Here is a 27,747-nt window from a genome sequence, read left to right as displayed (position 1 = left end):
TAATATTTTTAAAAAAGATTTATTTATTTATGCATACAAGAGCTGGGGTACAGGCCAGAGGTGCGTGGGGGATGAGAGGATTCACTAAAGACAGAGTGGGGAACAGAAAAGGCAGATTGACTGAAATACACTGCTGAGGGGAGCAGCAGGTGAGACAGGAGAGGTCTGCCGAGCCATGTGCGTAGCTTCCTGGCTGGCTGAGAATCAAACTCGTGCTGCAGTGGCTGCTGATAGCTTTACAGGTTGTTTCTTAACCCCCTGCGCCACCAGGGAGGCCCTAAGTTGTCACCTAGTTTCATGATTCCACCCTTCCTTCTCTCTGTCTGACCTATTCATAAATGATATATGTAGGATACACAGGAAGCCTTGACAAATGTTTACTGAAGGTTGAACTGCATCTCTGAATGCAGAACACGCCAGCAATGTCACCTGGAAGGGGGTTAACCTGTGGCTGAGGCTGGAGGTTGTGAGCTTATAGCACAGCCAGATACAATGACCTGTGTCAGGCAAAGACATGCCTTTGGGAAGATGACAGTGCTCGTGTCCTGGACTGTGACTGTCTTGGGGACATCCAGGGAAGGGCAATGCTGATTTCCTTAGAGTCTGTCCAGGAAACTGGCTGGACTGGGCCATTCTGTGCCCTGTTTTGACTGAAAACTAAGAAATCCAGCCAACTTTTTCACTGATAGGCTTGTTTCCATGGCAAACATCATTATGAAAGAGACAACCAGAATATAAGCAAATATTTACTAAAGCAAACATTACGTTATTTAATACATACTAATAATATTTAGCAAAGCTTGTGAAGTGGAAGGGAGAGGAAGGTTCAGGTTACTGAAATCGAACACAACTCAGTTTTGCTCCATTTCTTTTGGACGCAGACTTGCCTGTCACAGCCACAGTGGCCCCTTTGGGCCTGAAAACCCTGACCAGATCCCATGAGTCCCCAAAAGACAGAGAGCAATCAGACTCTGTCCTCCCTGGCAGGCTTCACATGTTGCAACAAAGTGGGTGTCAGCGGGGGTGAAAACTACTCACCGCTCTGTACTTGACCAGGTAGTGTCTGATGGGGGAGCCACCATCATCCTGCTTGATCAAGTTCACCTTTATCGAGTTTCCATCCTCTCCCATCTGTCCTTCGAGCTTAGGTGCGCTGGGTTCCCCTGAAACAGTCAGTTAATTTACATGACGTTTTTGTCCGCAAAACCAAGATCCAGTCCATCGGAATGGGAGACAGTGCTGGGGTGGGGTTGGACTCTTGTTTTCTCAGAAATTCAAATGGTCAAAAAGCAAAAACCAGAAAACTCTGAATTCCAGTTAGATGTCTTAGACATAGCCCAAACTGGCAGTGCTTTGGGGGAATGTTCTGGGAAATATGCTTCCTGTTACAGCATGGTCTTTTTAACTATTTTAGAAATAAGTTCCTCCCCTCCCCCCAGCTCTCTGCAACATCTGCCCTTTCTTCTAGCTACTCTTACATCTACAGAGTTAACTTTTATGAAATCGATGCATTTTGAGGAGCAGTTTGAAATATGGGAAAATATAAACATTTAAGGAGAAAACTTACACCCATGACATACAATTTCAAAGCAGCAGTTTCTTCCCTGTATGAATGATTTGTCCCAGGGGTCTGATCCCTAAAGGGGGTGGAATGATGCTGCATTCTTGTGACCAGCTTTTCATGATTTAAAGGTTATTACTTAAATTCATTTAAGAAGCACGTTTCCAGTTGCGATTAAATATAAGCAATTTTCCTCTAAGTATCCTGCATTTAGGGCTCAACTGCCTGCTTGACTGTCCCTGGCTCCTGGCAGAAAAGTGACACTCAGTAGTCTTTTTCTTAATTTACTTCAAGAGAAACTATTTCATTAGTATATGCTGAAAGCAATGAGGTGAGCAAACACCTGATAGGAAGAGTTAGAATGAAGATGTAACACACTTGGGGATCTTGCACTTCCTCTGGGAACCATCTCTGTATCTATTTCTTGACCTCAGACAGAATATCTGGGGAGTCTATAAAACAGTTACCCTTTGGGTGGGTCACCCTGGCTTGTATCTGGACGACAGAACCACATATGCTATGGCAGAGCCAGGAAAGGCTTGTCACCAGGTTTTGGTTCTAACCACCCAGCCAGCCTAGTCCACTCTCCTCATTTAGCCAGATGATTTGGTATTTTTTGGGAGGTCTGGGAACCTCTCAAAATTTTTTTTATATCAATTAATAATGGTAATAATGTTCCCGAATTCAAAGATAACCTACCAAATCATATCAAATAGGAATGTTCTACTTTTGAATAGTGGGGGAAACCTGTATTGTGGGAACCTACAACCTGTATTGTAGAAGCGACCTGCTCCTCCCTTTGTGGCAGGGAGGAACCAGAGAGAGAAAGTGAATGGAGAACCCTCTACTCAGCCTGAGCCTACAGCACACACAACACTGGGGACTTGTTAGAAATGCAGGGTGATCTGGCTACACATTTAGGTTAGAGAAGTAACTGTAATCGGGACACATAAACATTGCAGCAGGGGGAAGGCATAACTACAATGTCTGAGAGATAAAGTATTTAGGAAAAATTGTGCTTCTTATTTATATTCTTCAACAGTAATCAAGGAAAAAGAAAAACAAGAATAAAAGATGAATGGGTTACAGGCAAAGACTTGTCCTGTTTCTAAACCACTATCTAGCCACTGGTCTCAACTATTTAGTGGAAAATATTTAGAAATTTCTTTTAGAGAATGTCAGGTACACATGCTTTTACAATTCTTTTGGAAAAGAACTTGAATTGTTCTAAGGTTTAGACAATTATTCAATTATGCCTTTTATTTTTACGTCTTTATTGTGATCAATATCCCTGCTAAAAAGAAACTCAAAGTGGAGTTTCTATTTGAGAATAGCACAGGAGATCTCTGCAGATTCGCTCATGTTGAACAAATGAGGTAGGAGATGCAGAAATTTAAATTCTATTTTCTGACTAACTTAGGGCGACCAAACTCATCCTGATTAGCCTGGAACTTTCCAGGAGTTAGCCCTGCAACTAGTGCATTCTGGGAAATCCCTTGGTCCCAGGCCAGCCAGGATGCCTGGTGACCCGCGACTGAATGGAGATGGATACAAACATCACTGTAATGCTCCGTGTTCAGAATCACAAAGCTGACTCTGTGGGGAATAGTCTGTTTGCCTTAAGAAGGAGGGAATTTTCATCAGGGGTGCCAGCAGTCCTTCTAACACACCCGTGCAGCAAGAAGCCAGTCTTTCCCAAGGCCTCCTGGCAAGGAATAGAGATGGATCTGCTGGGGCTGCTCTCTGTACCCTCCTTAGGCGTCCTCCAGATTTGAGCAGCGTGGGATTCCAAAGCTGAATCAATAACCGCCGAACACTGAACTCTGCTCTGGAGGGAGTCCCTATGGAGAAGACCCTCTTGACATTTGTGACAATCCCTATAAAACTGAATGCTAAGGAGGACCTGTGGATCTGTAGCTTTGCCTGGGCCGCAGGCTCAGCCTCCATGTTTGCTAACTCTCAGGGCTGAACCAGATGTTACTGCAGGAACAGATGTGCTCCAGGGCTCCTTAGTACGTGGCAGCACCAGAACACAGGACAACCGTGGTGCTAGGATGCACCATTAAGACCTTGATTATTTTCATGGTAATTCAAAGAAACACAAAATATAGGATGTTCAGCCAGTTTTACAGTTTTTTAAAAAATCATCTCAAACAAGTCCTATCTTTGAAAAGAGATGCCAAGTCTTTTCAAAGACCTGAGGACAAAAATCCCTCCAGTAGCGCCCTGCAGAAACCACAGCCCTGATGAAGTTCCTCTCCTACCTGTGGGTTTTTTCCTGAGAAAACTGTAATTGGACTGCACCACCGTCAGAACATAGTTCTAACATTCACCAAAGTTAGAACACTATAATTTACTACCACTTTATCTGACTGACTGCCATGTTACTCTGATATGTATCATTTTCTCATGGAATTTCGAACATTTTACATCATATAATACTCAGGTGTAACATTTAGACTGTCTTACGTCTGAGGTATTTAAAAAATAGATATTGAATACCTACTAGGGTTTGGGTTGTCTGTTAGGTATTGAAGTTTCGAAGACGAAGATGAATGTTTGCTAAGTGGAAACATCCTAATGATCAATTCTTTAAAAAACAACAACAAAAAAATGGTAGGGTCCTTGTACAGAACATAACTCTTTCTAAGAGTGTATTTCCATTGAAAGGCCGAGGTCAGCCAACACAGACATTCTGACCCATTTCGGGGCCATCTATAATATATTACTTGCTGTAAATACATAAAGGTGTGGGAAAAGTACTGTTTGTTTAATCAATTGTCTTATTCGCTTTCAAATGTTTACTATTGGCCAATTTTTTTTAAAGCTTAAAATGGGTGAAGAAGCTATTTGTGCAAAGAATCTTCCAGCCATACTTGACAAGGCAGGAGCTGATGCTGAAGAAATGGGTGGGCATTTAGGGGGCCGTCGCTTTATCGACCCTTTTAGGAGAGCAGATTATTTAGAGGGTCCCAAGGCACACTGTGTCTGAAATGGCTGCTCTGATTGAAATCATTACAGGTAATTTCAGCAAAACCAATATAGTAATTATTTGTAAAGGTTGGTTTGCAATTCAGCTGCAATCTGCAGGTTGCTTCAAGAAAACCCCTGGGGTTAATTACTCCCTCTCAGTTTAGCTGCAGCCATGAGGCACATTTTTACCCCCAAATATTTTATGTAAAGACTAACACAGCTGTATCTTAAAAACAAACTTTGCTAATAACAAATATGAAATCTCAGACACTGCTGGTGTTTTCTAGAAAAATGTAAATCAAGTATGCAAGGAATAAAAATGTATCATAGAGACACATTACAGACATTACAGGCAGGTCCTAAGAATTTCCCTTAAAGATGGTAGCTGATCTCTCTCTCTATGTGTGTGTGTGTGTATATATATATATATATACACATATATATTTGGTGTGTGTATATATATATATATATGTATATATATATATACATATATGTGTATATGTATATATATATACACATATATATTTGGTGTGGGTGTGTGTATATATATATATATATAGTATATATACTGTGTGCGTGTGTGTATGTGTGTGTGTGTGTATATATAAAAGCCTTGGATTCAGAAAACTACTGCGGGATATCTGAAATCCACAATAAGATTATACCAAATCCAGGGTGTTTGGATAGTATCTGTGAATCGTGGAAGGGAAACAATATTCTAATTCTCACTCAAAAAGATCAAACTAAGATCTGTACTTTCTGCAAAAAATGCTGAGGTGCCAACAGGCATCTCTGTGAAAAGCCTGACCTGGGTTCTAGCTCCATTCCATTGCTTTCTCTGCCACAGACATCTGCACAGTTTCAGGTGTCTGCAGATAAACCAGTGACAGATGTAGAGGCCGCACTAGAATCTTTTACTATCAAGTGGAATTGTCAGGCATTAAAAATACTGTTGCTTTGTTTATTCTAACTCCCATTCCCTTATGTTGATTATTTTTTACAAGCAATTTGAAACCTGTGTACCCCTTTTTGTTGTTTGCTTTTAAAGTTCCAACGTGTATGACTGAGCTGTTCAACTATGAAGCTTATTTGATTTTTCCAAATCAGGAATGTTCACAATTACAAGAAGCTAGAAATTTGACTGACCCATAGGGGATTTGCAAACTACCTAAGGGAATCAAGGTTTAGAGTTATTAGCCCATTGATTCTCCTTCCTGAAAACAGAGCTCTATGCCCTAGGTGCAAACAAACATAGCAAATGTGACCTATGCTGCATGACGTCTCGACCTCACAATCTCCCCCATGCCTCCTTTGCAATTTACTGGTTATTCTAGGGGTTCAGAGGTAGCCTCCTGACTACCCAAAGGGCAGGCAATAGTGCACAATGGACATCGATTTGTCTCATGCATTGCTCCCCTAATTCAAGTGTTGGGGTAGTGTTCATTTCCTTTTGAGCTCTTCTTTTAATTGCTAGTGCCACCCGATGCTTTGTCATTTTTTTTGCCATCTCTGGCTCCAGGGAATACTGGGGTACAGAACAAGCGGATATGGGCATGGCCAGTTCCCAGCTCTTACAGAGAAAGCCTATTAAGCTCTTTGTGGCCAAGCTCACAGAGCTATGTACTCCATAAATTCCTCCCAGCTTCATTTTTCTCCAGAATTATGGATGTGTGTGTTTGGGGGTGGGCTGGGAGGCAAATGCCAGCACAGAGTACAAATTAAACATCAACTAATGAATTCTGACAGACCGAACCACAGAAATACCAATTCCCTTCTCGTGGGTGTCATGAAAACACCAACAGATTAATTGATCAATTATCTGTGTTTCATCATCCTAAAAAGAAAATATGACCACAAAGGTATGGCTTGTGGTTATGGGGCTGATCCAGGCCGAGGAAGTTGGGACAGAAATAACTGCTATCACCAGCAATTAACTCGGCTCCTGCCTCCGAGGCCACAAGGGGTGTGTGTGCATATCTTGAACACTATTTCATGAGCGCTGGATTCATCAGAAAGAGGGATGAGGCTCCAAGGAAGTTCCAGACCTCATACTGCTAAGCCCTTGGAAAACGGGCACTTTGCAAAGACCCCGTCCCTGCTCACAGGATTCAGGCTGATACACGTCACTGTCTTTCTCTTCGGCCCCTTCAAACTAGCTCTCTGTCCTGGTGACCGCCAGGGCGGGGAATCCTTAGGAATAAAGGCAATTAGAGAGGAGCCCCGGGTGAAAAGTCTTATGTTGACCTGCCAGAGACCATGGCAATCCAGACACACAGCTGTAAAAAAATAAAGGAGGGAGTGGGGGGGTGGTGGTTAGTGATGTTTTCAATCTAAGAAGGAAGAGTGGGTGTTAAAGAGTTTTAGTTCATCAGAAATCGGCATTTCCTAGCACCAGTGTCAGTAGCTAAAGAAAAAAAAGGTCATTATGGATTGGAGAGGGATGCATGCTCAGACATGCAGCACATTGACAGAGGGGGTGCAGGGGCCTTCTCATCACACATGTGCTGGAGGGGGAGTCCCATTTACACAGAGTCCTCAGAAGTGGATAGAGTCCTGGAGGGAACAGGCTCTGCAGTGTCCTGGTGCCATGCTATTAGCAATAAGCTTTGGCACTGGGGCATTTTATTGATTTATACTTTACATCATTGTTAATTTTTAAACAATGTTTGCTTGCCCCCTCCTCAGGTGTAGTCCCCATAGAATTTCCTTCCCCAATGCACCCGTGCACCATCACCCAGTCCCCTCTGCTCCTCCCTCCCTCCCTCTGATCCCTCTCCCACCTCCTCCCCTGCAGGATGTCTCTGGTTTATAATTGTCTGTTTTTGTTTTCTTGTGTTTTGTGTTTTTATTATTTTTTACACTGATGTCTTACTTGGTTCCCTTATATTCCTCCTATAAGTGAAACCATCTAATATTTTTCTCTTTCTTTCTGACTTATTTCACTGACCCTAATTCCTTCTAGCTCCATCCACATTGCTGCGAATAGCATGAGTTTATCTTTTTTTGATTGCTGAGTAATATTCCATTGTGTATATATACCACATCTTCCTGATCCAGTCATCTATTTTGGGGCATTCTAGCAAACCTGCTCTGGGCTCCTGGGACAGGGACCTGAGCATTGCTGTCAGGAAGCACTATGGGAAAGCTCTGTAGGTTCAGGAGCCAAATGACCATGCAGCAAGGCATACAAGGCCTGTTTTCAACATGCCCCCACCTCCTCTGATTCAGTTAACACTAAGAGGCAGGGAGCATTCAGGGGAGCTGACAATTTGGAGGAGGGGCAGAGGTGCATAGGGCATGTTGGGTTTTATCTTTTGTGGAGCATACAGCCCATTGTCAGGAGAAGCACTACCCGCTCATTTAAATAAATCTTCCTCATTTAGATCCAGCTCCTCTTAAGTCCTACCAAGGCTTAGAGAAAAAATTTAGTAACTGTCCATAACCAAGCTTTATTTCTTTCCCCTAGAATTTTATTTATTCTAACCTCTCCATTCCCTTAGATTTCATTATTAAGGCCATTTCCTGCTGCTGGCTGCTTATCTAAATAACCTGCCCTCTGCCTGTCCCTTTGCAAATGGCAGGAGAGGACCGGTTGCAGACAGGACTTGGGTGATGAGGGGTAATCACGCTTTGGAATGTCATTGGGGTTGGTGAATTTTTACAACTGGCCACATTTTTTTTCACTGGTAGCCAAGACCACTGTTAAGGTCTTTTTCTAGGGCCATTGCAGGAAACACTTTCAAACATTTCTTGCCTGCTTAAAATGCCTGGCATAGGTGTCTCTTCAGAAGTGTGAATTAGTTTCTACCTTGTTAACACTGCTTTGGTGCATTCTGAATTCCAGAATTGCATAGAAATGGACAGACTTGTTTTTAAAAAGAAATGAATGAGTTTCAATCCAACATCTGCTCACAGTTAAGACTTCAGGGACAAGGCCCAGGCCTTTCCCCAGAGCAGCAGTCTCTGAGCAATGACTTCTGGTCTGAAAAGAGCCTGGTCCTTTTAAGGAGATGATGAAACTGAATTTTGCAGGGACTTGGAAATTAGAAAATCTTAGCCCTCCATCTTCTCTGCCCTGAGACAGATTAAGAACATATTTTTAAAAGGCAGGTCCCCTCCCTTGGGGCCATTCCTACTTTGTTCCACCTAGGTAAATACCAAACATCTCCTTTTGGGAAGTGAGGAGGGTCCCCATCCCTTCTCCAGGAGTCTGGTTGTAAATGGGACTACCTTGGGGCACGGTGATCATGCCCACAAAGCTTCCATGCTCAGAGGTGGCCAGTGTGGAGGGTGAGCAAGAGTGAATGGCACAGACCCACACACGGGGAATACGAAACAAAAGGACAGACCAGGAACAAAGAACATGCGAGACAGCGGAGGACGGTTTTGTTCCTGTGGATGTCGCCCAGTCAGTTCTCAGAGAAGTGGGGTCAAATGGGGGACCTCTTGCATGCACGGGCACCCTGGGCAGTTACCGGTGTTAGTTTAGCTTTCGCGATCGATGCAGCCCGTCTGTGTCTCAGGCTGTGATCTGAAGTAAACATTTTCAGTTAGAGGAGAAAGGAAAGCACAGGACTCCCAGGGCAGGTTTTGAATTAGTGTTTGATTTTACTGGGGGAAGCTGTGAGCAGAGGCTTCCTTTTCTCTTTGTGTACGTGAGACCTGTTTTCACAAGGTTGTGACAGTCACAATATTAACTAATTATTTCATTACCGCTATGCCCTTCATTAAGCTATATAATTTTATTTCTTTACTGTCAGGGTCAATCACGGGGTTCCCGATTGCATGGAGATTTGCAGTCGTGGGGGTTGCAAAGGGACTTTTGCTTTGATTTTTTTCCCCCTGTGCCTAGGGGGAGGGTCACTTTTGAAAAGTGACACTGCAGCAATTACAGCCAAACTGCTCTAATTCCAAATTCTTAAATCTGTGACTTCAGGAAGTCCTCAGGGTGCATGGATTTGATGGAGCACTCGCAATGGTTTTAGGCAAAGCCAACTTTTCCAATTGATACACTTCTCCTGGAGTGTCGCAATGTTGTAAACAGGCTTTCATAGAAATGTGACTCATTTTAGAGCAACTGTGGTTTTTAGACCTACTGGATAAAGTTAAACAACAATAACAATGCTATAAAGCTAATTTACAAAACTGCTTTCTGGAAATCATTTTTATGAACTAGCTGGTCAAAATCCAAGTTTGCAAAACTGTGCTGTGGCTAAAGTGGTCTGATTACAGATAGCAGTTAATGTGGCCACATTGCTTGAAGCGAAATATTAAACCAGAGGCTGCCATGGTATCAAATTGGTATGTCAAGGTGGCACAGAATGATGGATTTTGGAGGAGAATTTAGAACAAGAGGACCTCTCTCAAATGGCTTCACTTAGGAAATCTGAGACAGGAAGAGATGAGTGGGACCAGGCTGTGGTCCCAGATTTATTTCACTAATCAGAACAAAGAGTTTTACCTTCTGTTCACCAGCGCGGACGACATCACCAGCACCATGCAAGCCACATGACAAAGTCACATGATACGCACGCACATGATTGGTTGAAAGGAAAGTGGAGGAGGTCACATGGAAAATACAAAAAAATTAAAAACTGATGTAAACAATGGGCAGGGAGAAAAATCAACAACAAAATCACAGACTAAATAAAAGGAGAAATCAAATTAAATTAGCAGCATATATAGGAAACATTGGTGGGACAGTAAAACTGCCCAGGAATAGAAGAATAATAAATCATAAAGAGCATTTGGTTAACAACACCAGTAAGCATTAGATACAGCTGCACACTGCACGTTAACACATCAAGGAGCGTGTAAACTCATTCGCAAATGGGGAAGTGTCTCTGTCAGGACCCGGATGTCAAAGTCAATCCAGGAGACTGTTGAAGGAAAATAAAACAGCAAGTTATTATTCACAGATATTCCAGAAATGTCATGGCATCCTTGGGAAACAAGAGCGGCGACACAGAATGTGGGTCATCAAGAAAAGCTCCCAAGGACCTTAAGACATACACTGTGTCCTGCAAGAACAAAATACTGTATTAAGAAAAGTCATTTCAAATTTCTTTTAGTGCAACCAAGAGAAGGCGCATTCCTCAATGAGGTGTGAGGATTCAGACCAGAGAAAGAGGCTCTGGAGATCTGGTCTTACTTCCCCAGCCCTATATCTCATACCTTATGCCCCCATTCTCCTAGAGGCCCCTCTGAGTTATACACATAAAGGAAGTGAGCAGTGCCAGAAAGGAATAGGTTTTCTTCCAGTGGTTTAGACAATGGTTCCAACAATATGAAACAGCAGAAATTGAACCCCTGGCCCGCTGAGCTGAGAGGTTAATAACACAATTGGCATTTGTGCACAGCTATTGTTTTTAGACTTGTGCCTGCACTGGTAAGTCACAAATTTGATTTTACAATGAAAAAAAAAGTTTTCTTGGTTGGAGTTTTCACATTTCTTCTGGTCCCATGTTTTGTTTACATTGCAGTTGGTTATCAAATGACTTTGCCTTGTTGAAAGGCACGTAGGGTTTCCCACTTTAACTTCCACAGGCCAAGGGAAGTTTTGGGGAATTGCCAGTTAAGACGAAGAGAAAAGAAGGGCAACAATGGGGCTTGGGGGTATCTGTGTGCCTGAAGCATACCATTGCCTAAAAATAACTTGGAAGAAATGCTTTAGCTAAAGCATGAGTTCCCTTGCCACTGTGAACTGATAGCATGTCTGAAATTGTCGGAAATTACACAGGCTCTGGAACATTCCATCCAAGAGTGCCCTGTAAGCGTTGTATACAGCTGAGAAGTTTTTCCTTTGATGGTATTTAGGGCACCTCATTCATCCATAATTATAAATAGATCAAAAAACACAAGCAAAAGTATGGGACATAATTTACTTTCAACTCTATTGAATGACTGACTGAGCATAGGTGGCTTTGGATGCTTCCAGCCATTCAGCTATTAGTTCCACTGTGGTTCACATGTGCAGCATTTTGCCTTTCTGTTGAAGACTATGTCCTTGGTAAGTGCGGGCTGCCACCCAGCAGTGACTATCTTTTCTTAATCCCGTTATCCAATGGACCTACAGTTTGGGCCATCAGTTAAGTGGCTCAAAATAAAAAAGACTCAAATTTTCTTCTTTTTGAATGTTCCTGAGCATTTTAGCTATGAGCAGTGATATCCGATGTTTAAAAACTAAACATTTGTTAGCGGAGAATACCTAATTCCTCCATAAGGAAAAATCCTGTGTTTTACTTCTAGAAGAGACCAGCCTAGAGTAAGACACCTGAGTATGATGGGAGGGGACCCAAAGCATTATGCAGTCGCCTCCTGCTGTGGCCGGCACCCAGCCACCCAGGCTGGGAAGCACAGGAGCACTGCTGTTAGAAAAAGAAAGTTAGTTGCATTCCTTCCAAATGCAGAAAAAAAAAAATCCACCATCATCTGAATTAAATGCATGCAAGCACAGTTCACTGTCAACCATTCTGTGCTGCTGACAAAATGAAACCTCAGGAATTAAAATTCATCACACACACACACACACACACACACACACACACACACACACACACACACACACGGAGAGAACACCAAGAAAGCAGACCCTCAGCTGTGTTCTGCAGGAAAAGAACCGTTTCATGCAAGGTACACAAAGAGACAAAGAGGAAACTCTTTTCTTTTCTGTTCAATTATGCGTGAGGCACCTTGGCCCAGGGAGTGGGAGTGGGAGCTGCACTAGGCATACCCACTTTCTGCCCTTTTGCTTCATCTACCTCTCAGTGGGGTGCATGTCCCTTCTGTGTACTCGGAAATAGAATATCTAAAATTCCCGCACAATTCTGGACACACACGTACACACACACCAGCTGACTTCCCAGGGGAGTTAAGACCTCTGCACACAAGCTCCATTCGCGTGGGCATTAGAAAGGCTGGCTGGGAACTTGTCATGGTGAAGCGTAATAGTTACCATGAGGGAAAAGGCCATACAGAGTGGCCCCTGACACTCTCTCCAGGATAATTCCAGAACTTTCCTGTGGATTCTCAGCACGTATACTTGAGAGAGCCGGTTAACCCTTTTGGACCATCATTTTTCTGGCACTGAGGAAGCCTGGGAGGAGAGGGAAGGGTGTTTCTCTCCCTCTGAGCTCTGTGTACCCACTCACTCTGGGAGACAAAGGGGGTACGCTGTCAGAAGCAGGACTGCATTCTCCTTTGCATCACCCTCCTCCTGTCCCCTTCACAGTCACTTTTTCTTTCTTTCCCTTGTTCTCGGTCTTTCAGTTACGTCCGTGTCAGGGTAGGTATGTACTTGCACTGCAGAGAGAAGGAACAGCAAAAGCCTGTTCTTTTGTCTCCCCAGCATTTCCTTTGTCCTCTTCTATTTTTAACTTGAGGGTACCTGTGGAAGGGCCTCCTCATGCACAGAGCATTCTTCAAATCATCACCCTAGTTCTTTTGGTGATGCGGGTCTGCTCTCTGGGCCAAGCAGCCAGCATGCTTGGGAAACCACGCCAGTTTAGGAGCTTCCATGCAGTCACAACTGTTGCTTTTAATACCAGGGAAAACCACGGGCTATGCGGTGCCCCAGAAGTCAGCTCCACACAAGCAGGATCTGACCGAGCGCCACTCAGCTTGTACTCACTATCTGGCTCTGTGGTTGGAAGGGCAGGAGGAGGCCAGGTTGCTATGGAAACATGAGGGACAGAAAGGGCACAGAAGGTGAAGGAGAGAATGGAGATAAATTAAGCTCATGAATATGTGTATGTGTGCGTGTGTACACAGACGTGTATCTTTTATATATGTGTGTTCATATAAATGCAAATATATATATACAGTAAGGCATTATGATAAGGAAGATACAGAGATGATGAGGGAGATATCCTCTCCCTTCTTTGATTTATCAATAGAAATACAGACATGATAAAGGGATTATGAGAGATTTTACTGGCAAATTGCTCTCATGCAGCAAGAAATAATCTAACCCGCATTTATTCTGATCCCCCAGCTTCTACATGCTGGGCACTGTGTTTTGTGTTTTTCATATTTAATCTTTAATTTCTAAAAACACATAAAATGTAGATATAGAATTTATCATTCTGTTTCAAGAGGAGAAATCTGGGGTTTTGGGAGGCTGCTGATGCCTGCGGGCAGTGGGGCTGTGTGTATCAGTGGACACCCTGGGCCTCATTCAGCTGCTGTTTTAACTGCTCTTCCTCCCCACCCCCACAGTTAGGTTGGAAACCCCAAATAGTGGCAGGTCTGGGCCCTTTCTTCTCCCTAGGTCTCAGGAGCACAGAAAGACAGGGCAGTTCATGGAATAAGAAAGCAATTAAGCGAGGCTCAGTCAGGAGGAAAGTTCGAGACCCGCAGAAGCTGTCACTGCGAGGTTCAGAGGAGCTGCTTCCAGGCTCGATAAATACTGTAATGATGGCTAAGTGTTTTGGGAGGGAGGTAGGGGAAAGGGATCTTTCATCCTACTTTATAGAGGAGAAAAACAAGGCTTGCTTGAGAAGGGTTAATGATTTGCCTAAGCTCCTACTGCCAGGCACATTTGCACGCAGACACCATTTATTCTCCCACAAATATTTATAGTGCATGCACGCATTTATGGAAAGAGCAAATGTAGGCCTCATTATCTTAATTTCAATGACTGCATTGATCTATATCAATTAAAATGAAGGGTGAAAATAAAACACCCCAAAGCATGTTTTGGGACCCTGTAAAATAGATATTTTTCTTGGCAAATTCCTTTGGCTTTTTCAAATCTCAGCTTTGGTTCTGCTTACTAAGAATGCCAAGGACAGGGCTGTGGCAACCTGGGGGAGCCTGCTTGCAGGGTCTTCTGTCCAGAGCAAAGCTTTGCACTTGCCTCTGTTTTGAGGTAGTGCAGCCTTCCGGGAATCTGAGAGGCCCTGGCCTATCTCTCTTCTCATTTGCTTCTAAAACCCGATGCTGCTTTTCGCCAACAGAGTTGAATTATCACCTGGTGGAGGAGATAACATTAGGCAGCCCCACTGTGGCTGGTGAAAGCAACCTGCAGAGAGATGGATGAAGAAAATGATACTCACTGTCTGAATGAGACAATGGAACAGGGGTGGAAGAGCTAGCTGGAGCTGCTGAGGAAAGAAAAATGGAGGTGAAAAAAAAGGGGGAAAAAAGATTATGGAGTCATACAGATACTGAAGGAAAAAAATGGAAAAGCCAAACCTGGGGTGTCAGTAGGAGAAGTTACAGCAAGTTAAAGGGCAGAAGAACACCATGCATGTGAACAGGGCGGACACAGAGCAGGGCTCTCTGACTTCAAACCATAGGCCAGTGTGTCTGCCAACCCCTGCGGTTCAGGGGTTCAGGGCCCAGGAACAGCTGCAGAGGCCTCAAACCCTGCTTGATAACAAATAGCCAGTTCACCAGGACCAGCTGTCTCTATAGGATCTGACAGGAGCAAAGGGAACCCGCACCTCAGTTACAGGTGAACAAGGAGAAAAAGGACTTTTCATGTAACATATCTCTACAGGTATTTTATCATATATATTCACCCTCACGGCAATATTTATAGCAGAACATATTTTTCACTGTCTGACCTCAATATCCAAATGACACAGAATTGACTTTCCTAGGTAATGTTTACTTCGGTCAGTTTAGGGTTACATGGCTTCTCGATCATATACAACCACCCCTGCCCTCCCAAGTCCTCTAGGATGTGATACTCTGGCTGCTGCTGTGTGTGCAGAGAGTAATGCAAATAATGTTGAATGTTATTCTCACTCCCCCAGAGAAAGGGAATGTTGAAGAGTCGAGCTAAACTAGGAATGCTAACCAACGTCTGCATGGAGAATGGTTAGGAACTGTGTGAGCAGGACATTTTGGACACTGAATGGATCTTTAGTTTCTTGTTGGCAAATATTTAGAAGTGCACTCCAAACAAAGTCCCCTTTGAGAGCTAGATGAAAATCTGGGAAAATCTCACTGTATCTCCAACATTGCCTGAACTCATGTTCTGGTCTTCCTTTATAACCTTCCAGATGAGGGGCCTTATTAAACCTGGACAGAGTGGGAAGGAGAGGCCACTACCTCATCACCACCCGTTGATCTGCTTAATTCAGGTCAAAGTCAGCCCCCCACCCCCACTTCTTTCCCTCTCTCTCTCTCTCTTTTTGGTTTGAACTGTTCATATAAATGCCCTTATTATTCTGGCAGAGGGAGAGAGCTTGAACCACAATATATTATAATGCATTTAACTTATACTTGGAATGTGCCATCTAGGGGGCAAAATGTGAAAGCAAAGATCTCACGATGCCTCTTTTATAAAGTAGAGACTCACTGGTCATCTTTCTACCCTGGAAGAAATCATCTATTTTTGCTTCATTGTACAGACATAATTAAGAGGTAAACATTCAGACAATGAATTTCTAAAAGTGTGTGGTTCAATCATGGAGGAAAAGAGTCTTAAAAAATTGTCACATCATTTCTCCAGGCTCTCAGCAGCTCTGATGGGGAAACAGACCCTCCCAAGGCAAACAGGTCACCAGCTTTTCACCTGAGAGAGTCTTCACAACATGCAGACATTCGGTCTAAAAGTCCACGAAACAGGGACATTTCCCCAGCCTGGAGTTGTATTTGTTTGTCTGGAGTCACAGCCTCCTTGTCACCTTCATGCACATGTACAAACCACACACAAAGGGGCCCCCAAACAGGTGCACCATGCTTCCTAATGCTATGGTTCAGTGGTAGGTGTTGTTGCCATGTATGTGGCTTCGACTAGTTTCACCTGCTCACCCTGCTGTGACCCAGCCACACCCCTGACTGTGGAGACCCAAGGAACCAGGACACAGCCCCATTCCTGAGGCTTCTCAATGAGCTCCAAGCGATGAGCTAATGTGAAATGTCCTGGCCTCACCTACGTTCTCCCTGACTCTCTGTCCAGAGTTCCAGCTCCTGCTGATCCTGTACCTGCCTTCCCCTGGGGTTCAGAGCCCATCCAGAGCCTTGTTCCAGTGTCATAGAATCAGGCTGTGCCCCGCACCCCAACATCACAGAAAGGGAATATCGCTATTGGGTGAGATGAGGCTGCCAGAATCCAAATCCATCACCCTGGTTCTTGGGCTCTGCGTAAACTAAACTTATGGTTGATTTTGTTGACCTGTTTGGATAACCTTTATGCTTTTATGGAATGGGAATGACAACTCTAAGAAGGTCCTTCCTAAGACTTGTCCTTACTTCCTAGAAGCCGCAAATATGTACCGTCATGGCAGTGGCCTTCATCCCACTGTCTCCTTTTTCAGGATGGGTCTAGGCCAGGCCCTCAGCTCAGCAACTCTAGGAAGGTTATGAGGGTGCAAGGGAAGACAGCAGTAACCTAGCCATGGTAAGAACAGGAAGTTCTCACATACTCCTGCTCGCGGCACTTCCCACTAGAGCTCTTGGAAAAGGTACAGTCAACTCTAAGTTTGGGCCACTGTCTCCTTATCTAAAAGAAGTTTGCTTTTTAGGACTTTTAACCATATTAGATAATCAAGAACGTGGACTTTCCATGGCACTAGCAATGCGTGTGGCTGTATAACTCATGATCTACTTGGAAGAGAGAGTGGATCCCACCATTTCCAAAGGACTTTTGGAACAAGGGTTCATTATCCATTCAAGTCCATTCTGTGACTTGGAACCAACAAGTACACAACAAGCAACAAGGGCTAGAGGGCTCCCTTTTTTTTAAAAAAAAAATTGAACGTTGACTTATAAAACATGGTATCGACTAGAGAATTTCTCACCTTTATAAGAGTTGAGTTGGCAATGAATATAAACCATCACGGCCTTTGAAGTCCAAGACCAGTTACTCTGATTCAGTCCTCAAACTTGTTACTCATTAGAAATTTAAAAGGAGACCCTGCCCCAGATTTCCTCTTTTTGATATAGCTAAGACAGAATTCTCTCACTGATAAATCCAGAAGAGAGGAAACCCAAAGACTCAGATCAAGGGCCAGGGTAATGACAGTTTAAAGATCCAGGAGGAAGTTGGTCTGAGGCCCAGGGCTGCCTCTTCTGAACTCGTTGGGTATGGCTGGCAGCCCAGAGCAGACATGTCAGTCCTACCTGACATCTCCATTCCCTTCTGACTCCTTCCAGAACTGATTCATTTGGGAACCAACTCTGCTGAGATCGTGGATTTAGCATTGCTCACAATCTCCCAACACCTACACCGAGCTACTTAGTTTCTGCTGTTGCTGCAATATTTCGGAATAAATTTAAAAAAGATAAGCTTCCCTGAGTGCTTTTCAGGAGCTGGGAGACTTTTTTTTTTTTTAAACAGTGTAAGGCTTTCTGAATACCTTTTCTTCTAAGTCTCTCTGGGTAACACTTCCCTCCACTGTTCCAAGCTCAGTCTAGGAAGAAAGAGCCAAGTCTCAGTGGAAGTGAAGCTTGGAGGCATCTCTGTAGGCCAAGGTCAGACCACAGGTCTGCTCTGCAGCAGCAAGCCAGCTTCTTGTCAGTGTTTTCTTTTTTTTAATATATTTTTTTAAGATTTATTTATTTTTTTTTATACAAGAGCTGGGGTACAGGCCAGTGGCAGGGGAGGGTGAGAAGATTCACCAGAGACAGAGTGGGGAACAGAACAGGCAGATTGACTGAAATACACTGCTGAGGGGAGCAGCGGGTGAGACAGGAGAGGTCTGCTGCGCCATGTGGGAATTTCCCTGGCTGGCTGGGATCGAACCCGAGCTGCAGAGGCTGCGGACAGCTTCACAGCACTGCACTCAACCCGCTGCGCCACCGGGGAGGCCCGCTTCTTGTTAGCTTTGCTCCTAAGGTCCTCTATTTGCAGCAAACACCTTTAAGGTGAGAATCACCCTGTCTCTGTGTTTGGCAGGTGAGTTTCTAAGCCAGTCTTTACCAAATGTGGAAATGTCCCTTGCAAATAATCTAGTGTGAACAAACAGAGTTGACCAGAACTGGAGATTTAACGCCCCTGCAGCTGCTGCGGGGTATATCTATGACTTGGAACCAAAGTTCACGCTGCTCTTTACAAATGGCAGCTGCTGCCTGGCTTTCCCTACCAGTCCCCCTAGGGCCCTCCAGCTGCCGCCCTGATAGGCAGAGAAGGAAGGGAGCGCTGAGCTCAGGTCTTTTTATCTCCTGAAAGCAAATGTGAAAATCCTTTTCACTCTGCCCCTTCTGCCCCCCAGGGATTCTGAATAGAAGCCTGGTGGGGCTGTGGTCATTTTTCAGGCGTCCTGCTAAGAATAAGGCGGTGCTAGAGCATGTTATTCCGAGATCCCCTGCAGGCTTCCACCAAGTTCCCCGAGTATCATCCATGCCGCAGGGGAATCGCACACACAGAAATTAATAAATAAACAATTTCAAAAGACACAAAAGCTGCATGCTCTAAAACAGGACGAGTGTTAGCCTCTTGGAGTAACCTACGGACATTAACGAGAGCACAACTAGACTAGGGTCAGTGTGGTTAGGGCCCAGACAGTCTCATCTACTTCAGTCTCTAGGGGACAAAAAAAGGACTGGAACTAAATTAAGAACTAGGACTAGCAGATGTTAACGCTCTAGAAACAGGTAATGAGGTATGAAGAGGCACTTACGTGGAAGAGGGCTATCTGCATTTCCCATGGATGGAACACAGACGAAAAAAGACAAGAGACAGAGCCAAGAAAAAAAATAAGATGTAAAGAAATGAATAGGATCCGCAGAGCACACAGAGCTGGAAACTCAAATTATCATATTACTTCAGATCCAGAAAGAAGCAATTCCTGTAGAAGGAAGATGAAACCGGCTTTCTATCTGGGAAGAGGTAAGGGGATCACTTTTCAGGCTCCTGGCTTCAAAGAGAAGGAAGCGAAGTCTCCCTCCATGTGCTTTTTAATTCCAGGAAGCAGAGAAGGTCCCAGGAGCCCTGACCACCCAAGAAGCCTGGTTCAACAGCATTTTCACCAGCTGCGTGGACTCAACATCCTCCCAGGATGTTGCGAGTTAAAACACAGGGCTGTGGAGGGATATTAGTAGAGTGGGGCTCGCCCAGCGCCTGGCTGTGGGTGGCAAGAGGGAGACAGTGCAGCAGGCATAGTTTAAGGATGGAGGGAGTGATGGAGGAAAACACAGATATGCAGTCCTGCAAGGCCTGAGGGAGGGGGCACCGTGTTCTTGCAGTGGGAAGGGGAGGGGGAGCAGGAAAGGCCAGGCCACAGCCTTCCTTTTCCCTTCGCTCTTTGGGGTTTTGCTCCTGCTTATCTATCCTACAGCAGACTTCATATTTCTGGACCTGAATATCTCTGCTGCATCAAAAGTCCCCCAACTAATTATGTGAACTGTCACTGTCTTCACCCCTGCTTCATGTCACAAGGTGCTTAGGGCCTTCGTGACCTGTATCAAACAGCAAACATCCCAAATCCCTCCACCACACACTGCAGTGTTTCCCCCCCCCCCCCCCCCCGTTCCCATTCACCACGTCCGTCCCCCTGCCTCCCTGCTGTTACCCTGACAAGCTGGCCCAGCGACTGTGATGGTGGCACCAAGGCCTTCAAGAAAAAGGCTGAAGGGCTTGGGTATCGGCCATCACTGAGGTCAGACAAGGGGCTCTGAGACAAAAAGCTGCTGTCTGAACGTGGACCGGGCCAGCTCAGGGTCCCCCACTGGCCCCAGGAGAAGAGGGTGGGCAGGGGAAGAGGCAGAGTGACTGGCTTTACTTACGGACTGGCTGCGTCTTGAACTCTGAGGCCGCGCTGATCTCGCCCAGACCCTTGCCGTTGAGGGCTGCCAGGCGCACCGCATACGTGGTCTCAGGCTTCAGGCCCACGATGGTGACGATGCCCTCCATGCTGGCTGTTGTGAGAACATGGGAAGGATGGCAAAAGATGAAAAGCCTACTGGTAAGTGGGATAGCCACGGCGGCAGGTCCCCCCCAATTAAACAGAACTGCCATGTGATGTAGCAACTCCACTTGTACACAAAACCAGTAGAAGCTGGGACCTGAGAGGCTTTATGTGTGTACCCCTGCTCACGCCAGACTGTTCCCAGTAGCCCCAGGCAAAACTAGTATTGATCAGTGAGTGGATAAACAGAATGGGGTATGTATGCACCATGGAAGATTACTAAGAGGGATCTGTCACATGCAACCTCAAAGGTGAACCTTGAGGACATGACACTAAGTGAAATAAACTGGACTTCCAGGACAAACACGGTGTAACTTCACTTATATGAAGTACTTAGAAGAGTCATTTGCAGAGAAAGAAAGTAGAATGGGGAACCTCCCTGGTGGTGCAAGGGGTTAAGTCTCAGCACTATGAAGTGATCCACAGCCACGGCAGCACAAGTTTGATCCCCGGCTAGGTTGCTGACCCACATGGTGCAGCAGACCTCTCCTTGTCCGCTACTGCCCTCAGCAGTGTATTTCGTCAGTCTGCCTGTTCTGTTCCCCACTATGTCTCTGGGGAATCCTCTCACCCTCCACCCCCCACACCTCTGGCCTGTACTACCTCATTTTTTGTATGCATAAATATATAAATATCAAAAAAAAAAAAGAAAATAGAATGGGGTTGCTAGGGGTGCAGGAAACGGGGGATTATCGCTTAGTAGGTACTGAGCTTAGGATGATGAAGCCATTGTGAACATGGATGGTGTGGTGATGGTTGTATAACCTGTATGCCAACTATCTGGCCACTCAAAAATGATTAAAAAGATCAATTTTATGTGATGTATCTTTTACCAAAATTTAAAAAATAATGAGAAGTGATGTTAATAATAAAAAAAAAAAGTCTGTGGATGGATTGTGACATGGGACCATCACAGAGTTGGCATGAGGATTCAGAGGGACACTAGGAAGCGTCATCAGCTCTAATCCTGATGACACAGAAATTTCATCTCCCACTACTCCATCCCCTCTCAAATGCCGAATGTGTGTGATGGACACATTCTGGGTGGAGGAACTCTCAGAAGCTGCTTTTGGGTAGTGTCTGAATGGAGGTGATGTGGTGCCCTAGTCCATTCCTCATTCTATTCTCGACTCCACAAATCAGGCCAGGATTAAACATGCCTATAGAAACAGAGCATACTTCACCGTGTTGTTCTAATTAAACCTAAAATGGAGAGCTAGACAAAAAATATGCTCAGGCCTCTGGGCAAAGTGGTCTGGGCTCAGAATCTTCAAACTGTAGTCATCCAAGTGTCATTTTTAAAATCTTTAGTTTGGAAACATATCACAGGGTCAGCCTTGCCTTGCTGGCTCTGCTTATTTGGCTAACGGCATAATTACATGGGCCGACTGAGCAGGACCGGACAGTGACAATGGAGAGCCTGCAGCCTCACCCACACGTACGGGCATGGCGGGCTGGACCCGTCTGGCTGTGCTTGGCACTCAGCAGCGCTTCTGCCTGCAGTGTAGCTGAGATGACATCACCATCCTGGCAGGGTGATGAGAACCAGGTCTGCAAAAGACCCACCAACCTTCACGACATGGGTCCTGCCCTAATTCTAGAGGGGTAGGTTATGGGCAGCACAGGAACAGAGCAAGGATGGCAGGCAAGGGCATCTGGCACCCTCAGGAGGTGAGAGTGGTGCTCCCCCTATCTGAATGGACAGACAGGGTGCCAGGATCTGGTAAATTGGGGGCAGCATGCCCCCCTGACACTGAGTAACCCAAGGTTGTAAAGGAAACAATGGCTGTTGCTTACTTACCTTCTTTGGCATCGTACCACTTGGAATGCCACACCTCCTCACCCATAGCTCTCCACTCAGCCTTGTACTTGAGGATGGGCACCCCACCTGTGGCCTCTGGCTCATCAAACTGCACCTGTGCTGTGCTGGAGTATGGCTCCACCTGGTCGATGGATGGTGAGGATGGCGTGTCTGTGGGGAGGGCACATCCAGCAACCCAGGTGAGTCCATGACCCAAGTCCCAGTCACAAAGTCCACCTCTCTCATTCTTTGCTCATTCATGGACATCTTGTCACTGTATCCTGTCCTCCAGGCCCACCTCACCCCAATTCCCCTCCAACACACCCTGTGCCCAGATCCTCACCTCTCCACTGACCCTCTGCTTTGCTAAGCCTGACCCTTTCTTCTTACTCTGCTGGCATTACCTTGGGACACAAAATAGGTCAGAAAGGTGTGGAAGCAGCTGTATGGGGTGCTCACCTGCTTGAACTAGGATGAATTCCAAAGATTCCTGTCCAATGCGGTTTACTGCAGTGCAATTATAGTTTCCAAAGTCATTTTCAGAGTCTGGGGTCACCTTTAGAAAGAGAGAGCATTTGGGTTAGTGTCCCTTGGATGCCCACAGATCCTGGATTGGCTACATTAGTGAAGAAGAGAATCAACAACCCAAGAGCCATTATCTCCAGCCCAGCCTTAAGCCAGAGAGAATAAGAAGGGGCCCGTGGGAGAGGCACCCTCTTCCAGCCACTGGGGGCTGGGCTGACATCCCCTGCTCAGGAATGCAAGAGAAGCAACAGTTATTTCAGCTGCCTCCAGGCACCTATCCACAATCAAACCTTGCATTTCCCACCCTGCCCCTGCCTCCACCCAACTCACCTCCAGATAGCTGGCGGAGGGTGTGTTGTAGATCTTGATATTGCTGTAGTTAGAGCTTGGCAGCAGCTGACCATCTCGGAACCACGAGATTGTGGCACTGGGGTAGGCAAAGACCTCGCAGGTGATGTTTACCTGGTTCCCCTCCCAGGTATAGACGGCCACGGGGCCCTGCAGCTTGGGGGCATCTGCAAGGAACGACACTGGCTGTCAGGAAGACTGTCACTGTTCTGTCTCCTAGCACTGGACAGTGTGGGTGTGTCCCAAAGTGGAGCTCGTATCTGGGTACAGTGAGGTCAGGGTGTAGCAGAGGCCAGGGAAGTGGAGGCTGGGGAGAGCCGAGGGTGGGATACAGTGGAGGAGGGATATAGAGGTGGGTAGGGTAGAAGCTGGATATTTTGGCAGGCCTGTGAGTCGCACAGGGGATGTAAGGGCATGTGGGCTTGTAAGAAGCCTGGGGATGGTATAAGGGTGTGACTTGAGATGCAGTTCAGGGGGGCCTAGAGCCAGTTGCCATGAGGGGTGTGCGCAGCACTCACAGGGTGCAGCTCAGGTCCCAGGTGCTGTTTTCCTGTTTCATCCCACCCTGCACAGTCCCTCCCTCCCTTATCTTTCCACAGGTTGTCCTCACATTGCACTTCCAGGTACATGGACTGGGAGTCCTGGCCAATGGTGTTGCTGGCGGTACAGATGTATTCTCCAGCGTCTGTGTACTGGATGCTCTTCAGGGTCAGGGACGACACGCGGGCATGGCTGCGGACCACCATGTGCCCATCCAGAGTCTGCCAGGAGGGAAGAGAGCGCATCAGAGCCCGAGGCAGAGCTGGGCCAGCAGACCAGGCCATTGCTGGTCTGGGACCTGTCTCACATCCTCTGTCCTCTCTGTGCCAATGTCTAAGTTTCACTTTAAGCACCTACTAATGTGGGAGATTCTGGAAAGCACCATGGAAACGTGGGTTTATCCAAAACAGAAACTGGGACTCAGCTGGGGTCAAACAGCCTGGACTATGTGCCAAGACTGGTTTGGGGTGAGGACAACCAAGGCCCCCCAAGACAATTTTATTTTGCATGTCTAAAATGGAAGCAAAAGCCCTTGCCAGCGGGTATTCCAGCAGCAGCTGTCTTGCTGGTGAGGTTCCGGGAAACCTGCACTCCCCATGCTCGAGCCCTCGGCAGCTTGCCTATCTGCCAGTCCGCGGTGCATGCACATGTAAAGGGAGATCTACTCGTGCCAATTATAAGAAATTATACAAGAAACCCATATTTGTGCAGATGCCTCACTTTCCTGGATGCTTGAAAGCAAAATCATTTCATTAAAAAAAAAAATCAGACAACTCAGTGCTCGGGAGCTTTTGAGCTGGGAGGGAGGGTAACTGAATCCCTCTCCAGGGACAGTGGCACAATGTCTCAGGCAGGTCTGGGATCTGTGACGCCACAGTCACCGCCGCTTGTAGCCCTCGATGCTATAATTGGCTTCCTGGGTCTCTGGAATTATGATAATTGGCCAAAAAGGGAATAAGTTTATGGTCCCTAGGTGGTGGATACTAGAATATTTCCAAGGTATTTCCTTTCACTCTAAGGAAAATGGTTGCTGGTCTAAGGGAAGCCTGGGCAAAGGCTTAGTTCAGCCCCTCCAGCAAGCTAGTGATCAAGGAGTCTTGCTCCTCCCAAGATGGACCACACCCTTATCTCCAGAATAGGACATTCCGAGAACAGCCAGGTGAGGGCTCTGCACCAGGCACCTGTCATCTCAGGGCCTATAAAGAAGGAAAGAACACTTGGCTTCAGGTTCTTTCGACATGAGGTTCAGAAGCTGGAACCCCAGAGGTGCAAAGTTATCCAGTAGCCCATCTGGGAAGCTCAAAAGTGAGGTGCCACTGGCCACATAAGCAGTCTCGGGAGAACCATCAGAAGGATTCCCTTTTACCAACACAGACAGACTTAATCCACGTCAGCCGCTGAAGCCCCGTCACGTTTCCTATATGAAGACTACAACACAGTGGTTGGTAGGGGACAGAAGAGCTGAGCAGGGCCACCCGCTTGCCTCTCTGGTCTGATGCCTCTCTTGGCTCCTGTCTGGACTATGAGTTTGGGAGAACTGGCTGAGAAGCTGCACTCAGGAGATGCTGCATGTCAAAGAGAGGTGACAACAGACAGGTGTAGAGCACTGGGCTAGAAATCCTAGAGACAGCCGGTTTGCTGAAGATACCTTGAAGGCTGACTGGGCCATGGCAACACACCCCAGTGCCAATCAAAATCTTTCCCCATCAGTCTAAGCTGATAGCAGAGAATGTGAAGCCATTCATGCTGGGGTGACTGCCTTGTCACCCCTATTTGTTCCAAGACAGCAAGATGAAGGCAGAGGGGATTCTGTCTTTCTGGTCATCTCAGTGAGCACATAGGTTCAGTCACAGTGACCCAACTATGACTCTGTCTTAGACAAAGATCAAATGTGTTCTGGAACTGCACAGCACAAACATGGAAAACGGACCAGAATCTTTGGGAATTCAAGAGAACATTTCCAAAAGGAAGAGACAGTGCTGCAAAGGATGCTAAAAGTCAGGTAGGGTAAGAATAACAACAAAGCAGGGCCTGGGCAGTCTTTACTAAGAATAATCTAGAAAATGACTAAAGAGACAGAGTCATTCTTATTTTATTTCTCCTCTTATCTAAGTTTCTCTATGGGGATTTTTTTTTTTTCATTGAGTGTCAACAGTGCTTTATAGAGAATTCTTATTTTGGGGCAAATTTCAGGACAGGGTTGATGATGGATTATTTGCCAGGTGCCCAGTTCTTCCTCGGAGAGGAAGCGCAAAGGTGGCATCCAATGTGACTGGACAATCTCCCTCTGAAATGTTTTAGTTGGGGATCAGGTCAAAGCCAGGGAGCACACCTACAAGCCATCCAGGTAAAAAACCACGCTGATAGTTCAGGCAGCAGAGAGGAAGTGCATGCATGAACTCTGGCTAAGAATGAAAAGATCATTATGGGGAAAAGACCTCGTTTCATAAAAAAAGCATGAAGGGCAATTATAATGATTCTCATCAAAACCTTTGTGTCTCCCTGCTTCCAGGTAAAAGTGCTAAGGCTTTCAGAGCTTACAGAATGAAACTGGGTGTCTTTTGAACTCATCTGGACTTAAGGTCTTCATCTCTGAATGAGATGAATAGAATGGAATGGAACTTTTGAGGCCCCAGGCCAGCACTCACTTGAAAGTCAATTATGTCCAGAGTAAGATACTCAAGATAAGGACACTTCTGGAAAATGAATGAGGTATCTGCTTTCCTGGAAGTAAACCTATAACTTCTACTTATAATAATAATTCTCTTAACATCTCCTTACTGCGCCTTAATAAATCTCAGCTCCTCCTCTCACCAGGTCTAATATCGGAATGACAGAGGAAGATGTACAAGGCCAAGCAGAATGAGATCTGTAGCTGCTCAGGAGTGGCTGATAATTAACTCTTCTTTTCTCCCGTCCCCAATCCCAATGGGTCTGTGACAATAAAACACCCAGCCTGTGACAGCAACAAGAGTTCCTGTGCCATAGGACGCAAGCATTTCAGCAAGGATATTCTCTCACCTACAGTTCCTAAGACACGGAGGGAGGGATGATGCAAAGAACGCTTATAATGAGCTAGCTCTGTCGATTGTGGTGTGTTCACGTGCGGAAACTAGGAAACTAAGATCAGTGCCTGGGGGCAGGCAGTCAAGTTTTAAATATTAAACAGCATTAAATATTTATAACCATGACCTGAACACATGAGTTATGTGTTCTGAATAATTATCATTTCTGAAAGACTAAGAGAATAGGTTGATCTAATTAAAATACAGTCTTCAGGATTGCCAGAATCTGCATTCAGAGTATCACAATATCAGGGTTTCATTTGGAGAAGAGACAAAAGTTACTTTTTGAGAAAGTACTTGTAGATAATATTCTTGAGCCTCCTATCTAGAATATAGTGGATTTTATTTCACAATGTCACTTAATCACACAAAGTAGGTAAAAGACAATAGAAGTGATCATGAATAGGGTCTAGAGGGTGTAGCAATTAAAATCTAAAGGGTAATCCTTAGCTTCAGTTTTCAAACTAAGTCCTACTTAAGCCAAACTGAAGCAAGTAGTCAGAAAATTTCAAATGCAAAATGTTACTGATTAAAAAAAAAAACCAGAATAAATTGTGCCAAATAATTCTAGTCTCATAAATTTAATGCTTTATAGGAGTAACGCAGATATGTTTAGCAATTTGGGAAAAGTGAGAGATGTCATTTGCATTGCTTTGAGATGAAATGTGATGTGATAATTTACCAAGACCAATCATTATAAAATAATCGAGCAACAAGATGAGTTGAGCTGGAAAGCAGAGGACTAAGTGGGTTTTTACATCACTGACTCTGTGACTTTATGATGCAAAGCCACATCAACCAGGTGAAAGTCAAAAATTTCATCATTTCAGAATGCCTGGCCTGGGAATTGGGGCGATTCATTTCTATAAGTATAATGACCCAGAGGTGATTTTACCAGTACCAGTAAGAGAATAGGATCTAGTTTTAGGAAATAATAAGGATTTATTCATCCACTCCCAACACAGCTTGCTTGCTCATCCTAGAATGACACTATTGCTAAGTAACATCTACCTCTATTGACCTATTCTTTAATCAAACTAAACGACCAATTAGTTTAGCATGTCCGGTTATTAA

The 27,747-nt window shown here is 45.2% G+C and overlaps 1 protein-coding gene across 24 annotated transcripts in view; it reads right to left on the bottom strand.

Moving 5' to 3' along the window:
• The window catches only part of NCAM1 (neural cell adhesion molecule 1), a gene marked incomplete at both ends in the record, with an annotated part of 293,646 nt that overhangs the window by 15,309 nt on the left and 250,590 nt on the right, over nucleotides 1–27,747 (bottom strand). For 12 of the 24 annotated variants that reach the window (XM_084249413.1, XM_084249435.1, XM_084249430.1 and 9 more), the window contains 6 exons: nucleotides 1,039–1,163; nucleotides 20,213–20,344; nucleotides 22,196–22,366; nucleotides 22,655–22,751; nucleotides 23,051–23,235; nucleotides 23,679–23,829. In XM_084249413.1, the coding sequence (XP_084105539.1) occupies nucleotides 1,039–1,163; nucleotides 20,213–20,344; nucleotides 22,196–22,366; nucleotides 22,655–22,751; nucleotides 23,051–23,235; nucleotides 23,679–23,829 (861 nt within the window). Of the gene's footprint in view, nucleotides 1–1,038; nucleotides 1,164–13,163; nucleotides 13,206–14,589; nucleotides 14,638–19,107; nucleotides 19,123–20,212; nucleotides 20,345–22,195; nucleotides 22,367–22,654; nucleotides 22,752–23,050; nucleotides 23,236–23,678; nucleotides 23,830–27,747 lie in introns of all 24 variants that reach the window. The other 12 variants (XM_084249432.1, XM_084249433.1, XM_084249417.1 and 9 more) reach the window with 3 other exon arrangements.

Source organism: Talpa europaea (genome assembly GCF_964194135.1).
Source record: "Talpa europaea genome assembly, chromosome: 12".
Classification (NCBI taxonomy): domain Eukaryota; kingdom Metazoa; phylum Chordata; class Mammalia; order Eulipotyphla; family Talpidae; genus Talpa; species Talpa europaea.
Note: the sequence above shows the minus strand (reverse complement) of the source record. Positions and strands in the feature narration are given on the sequence as shown.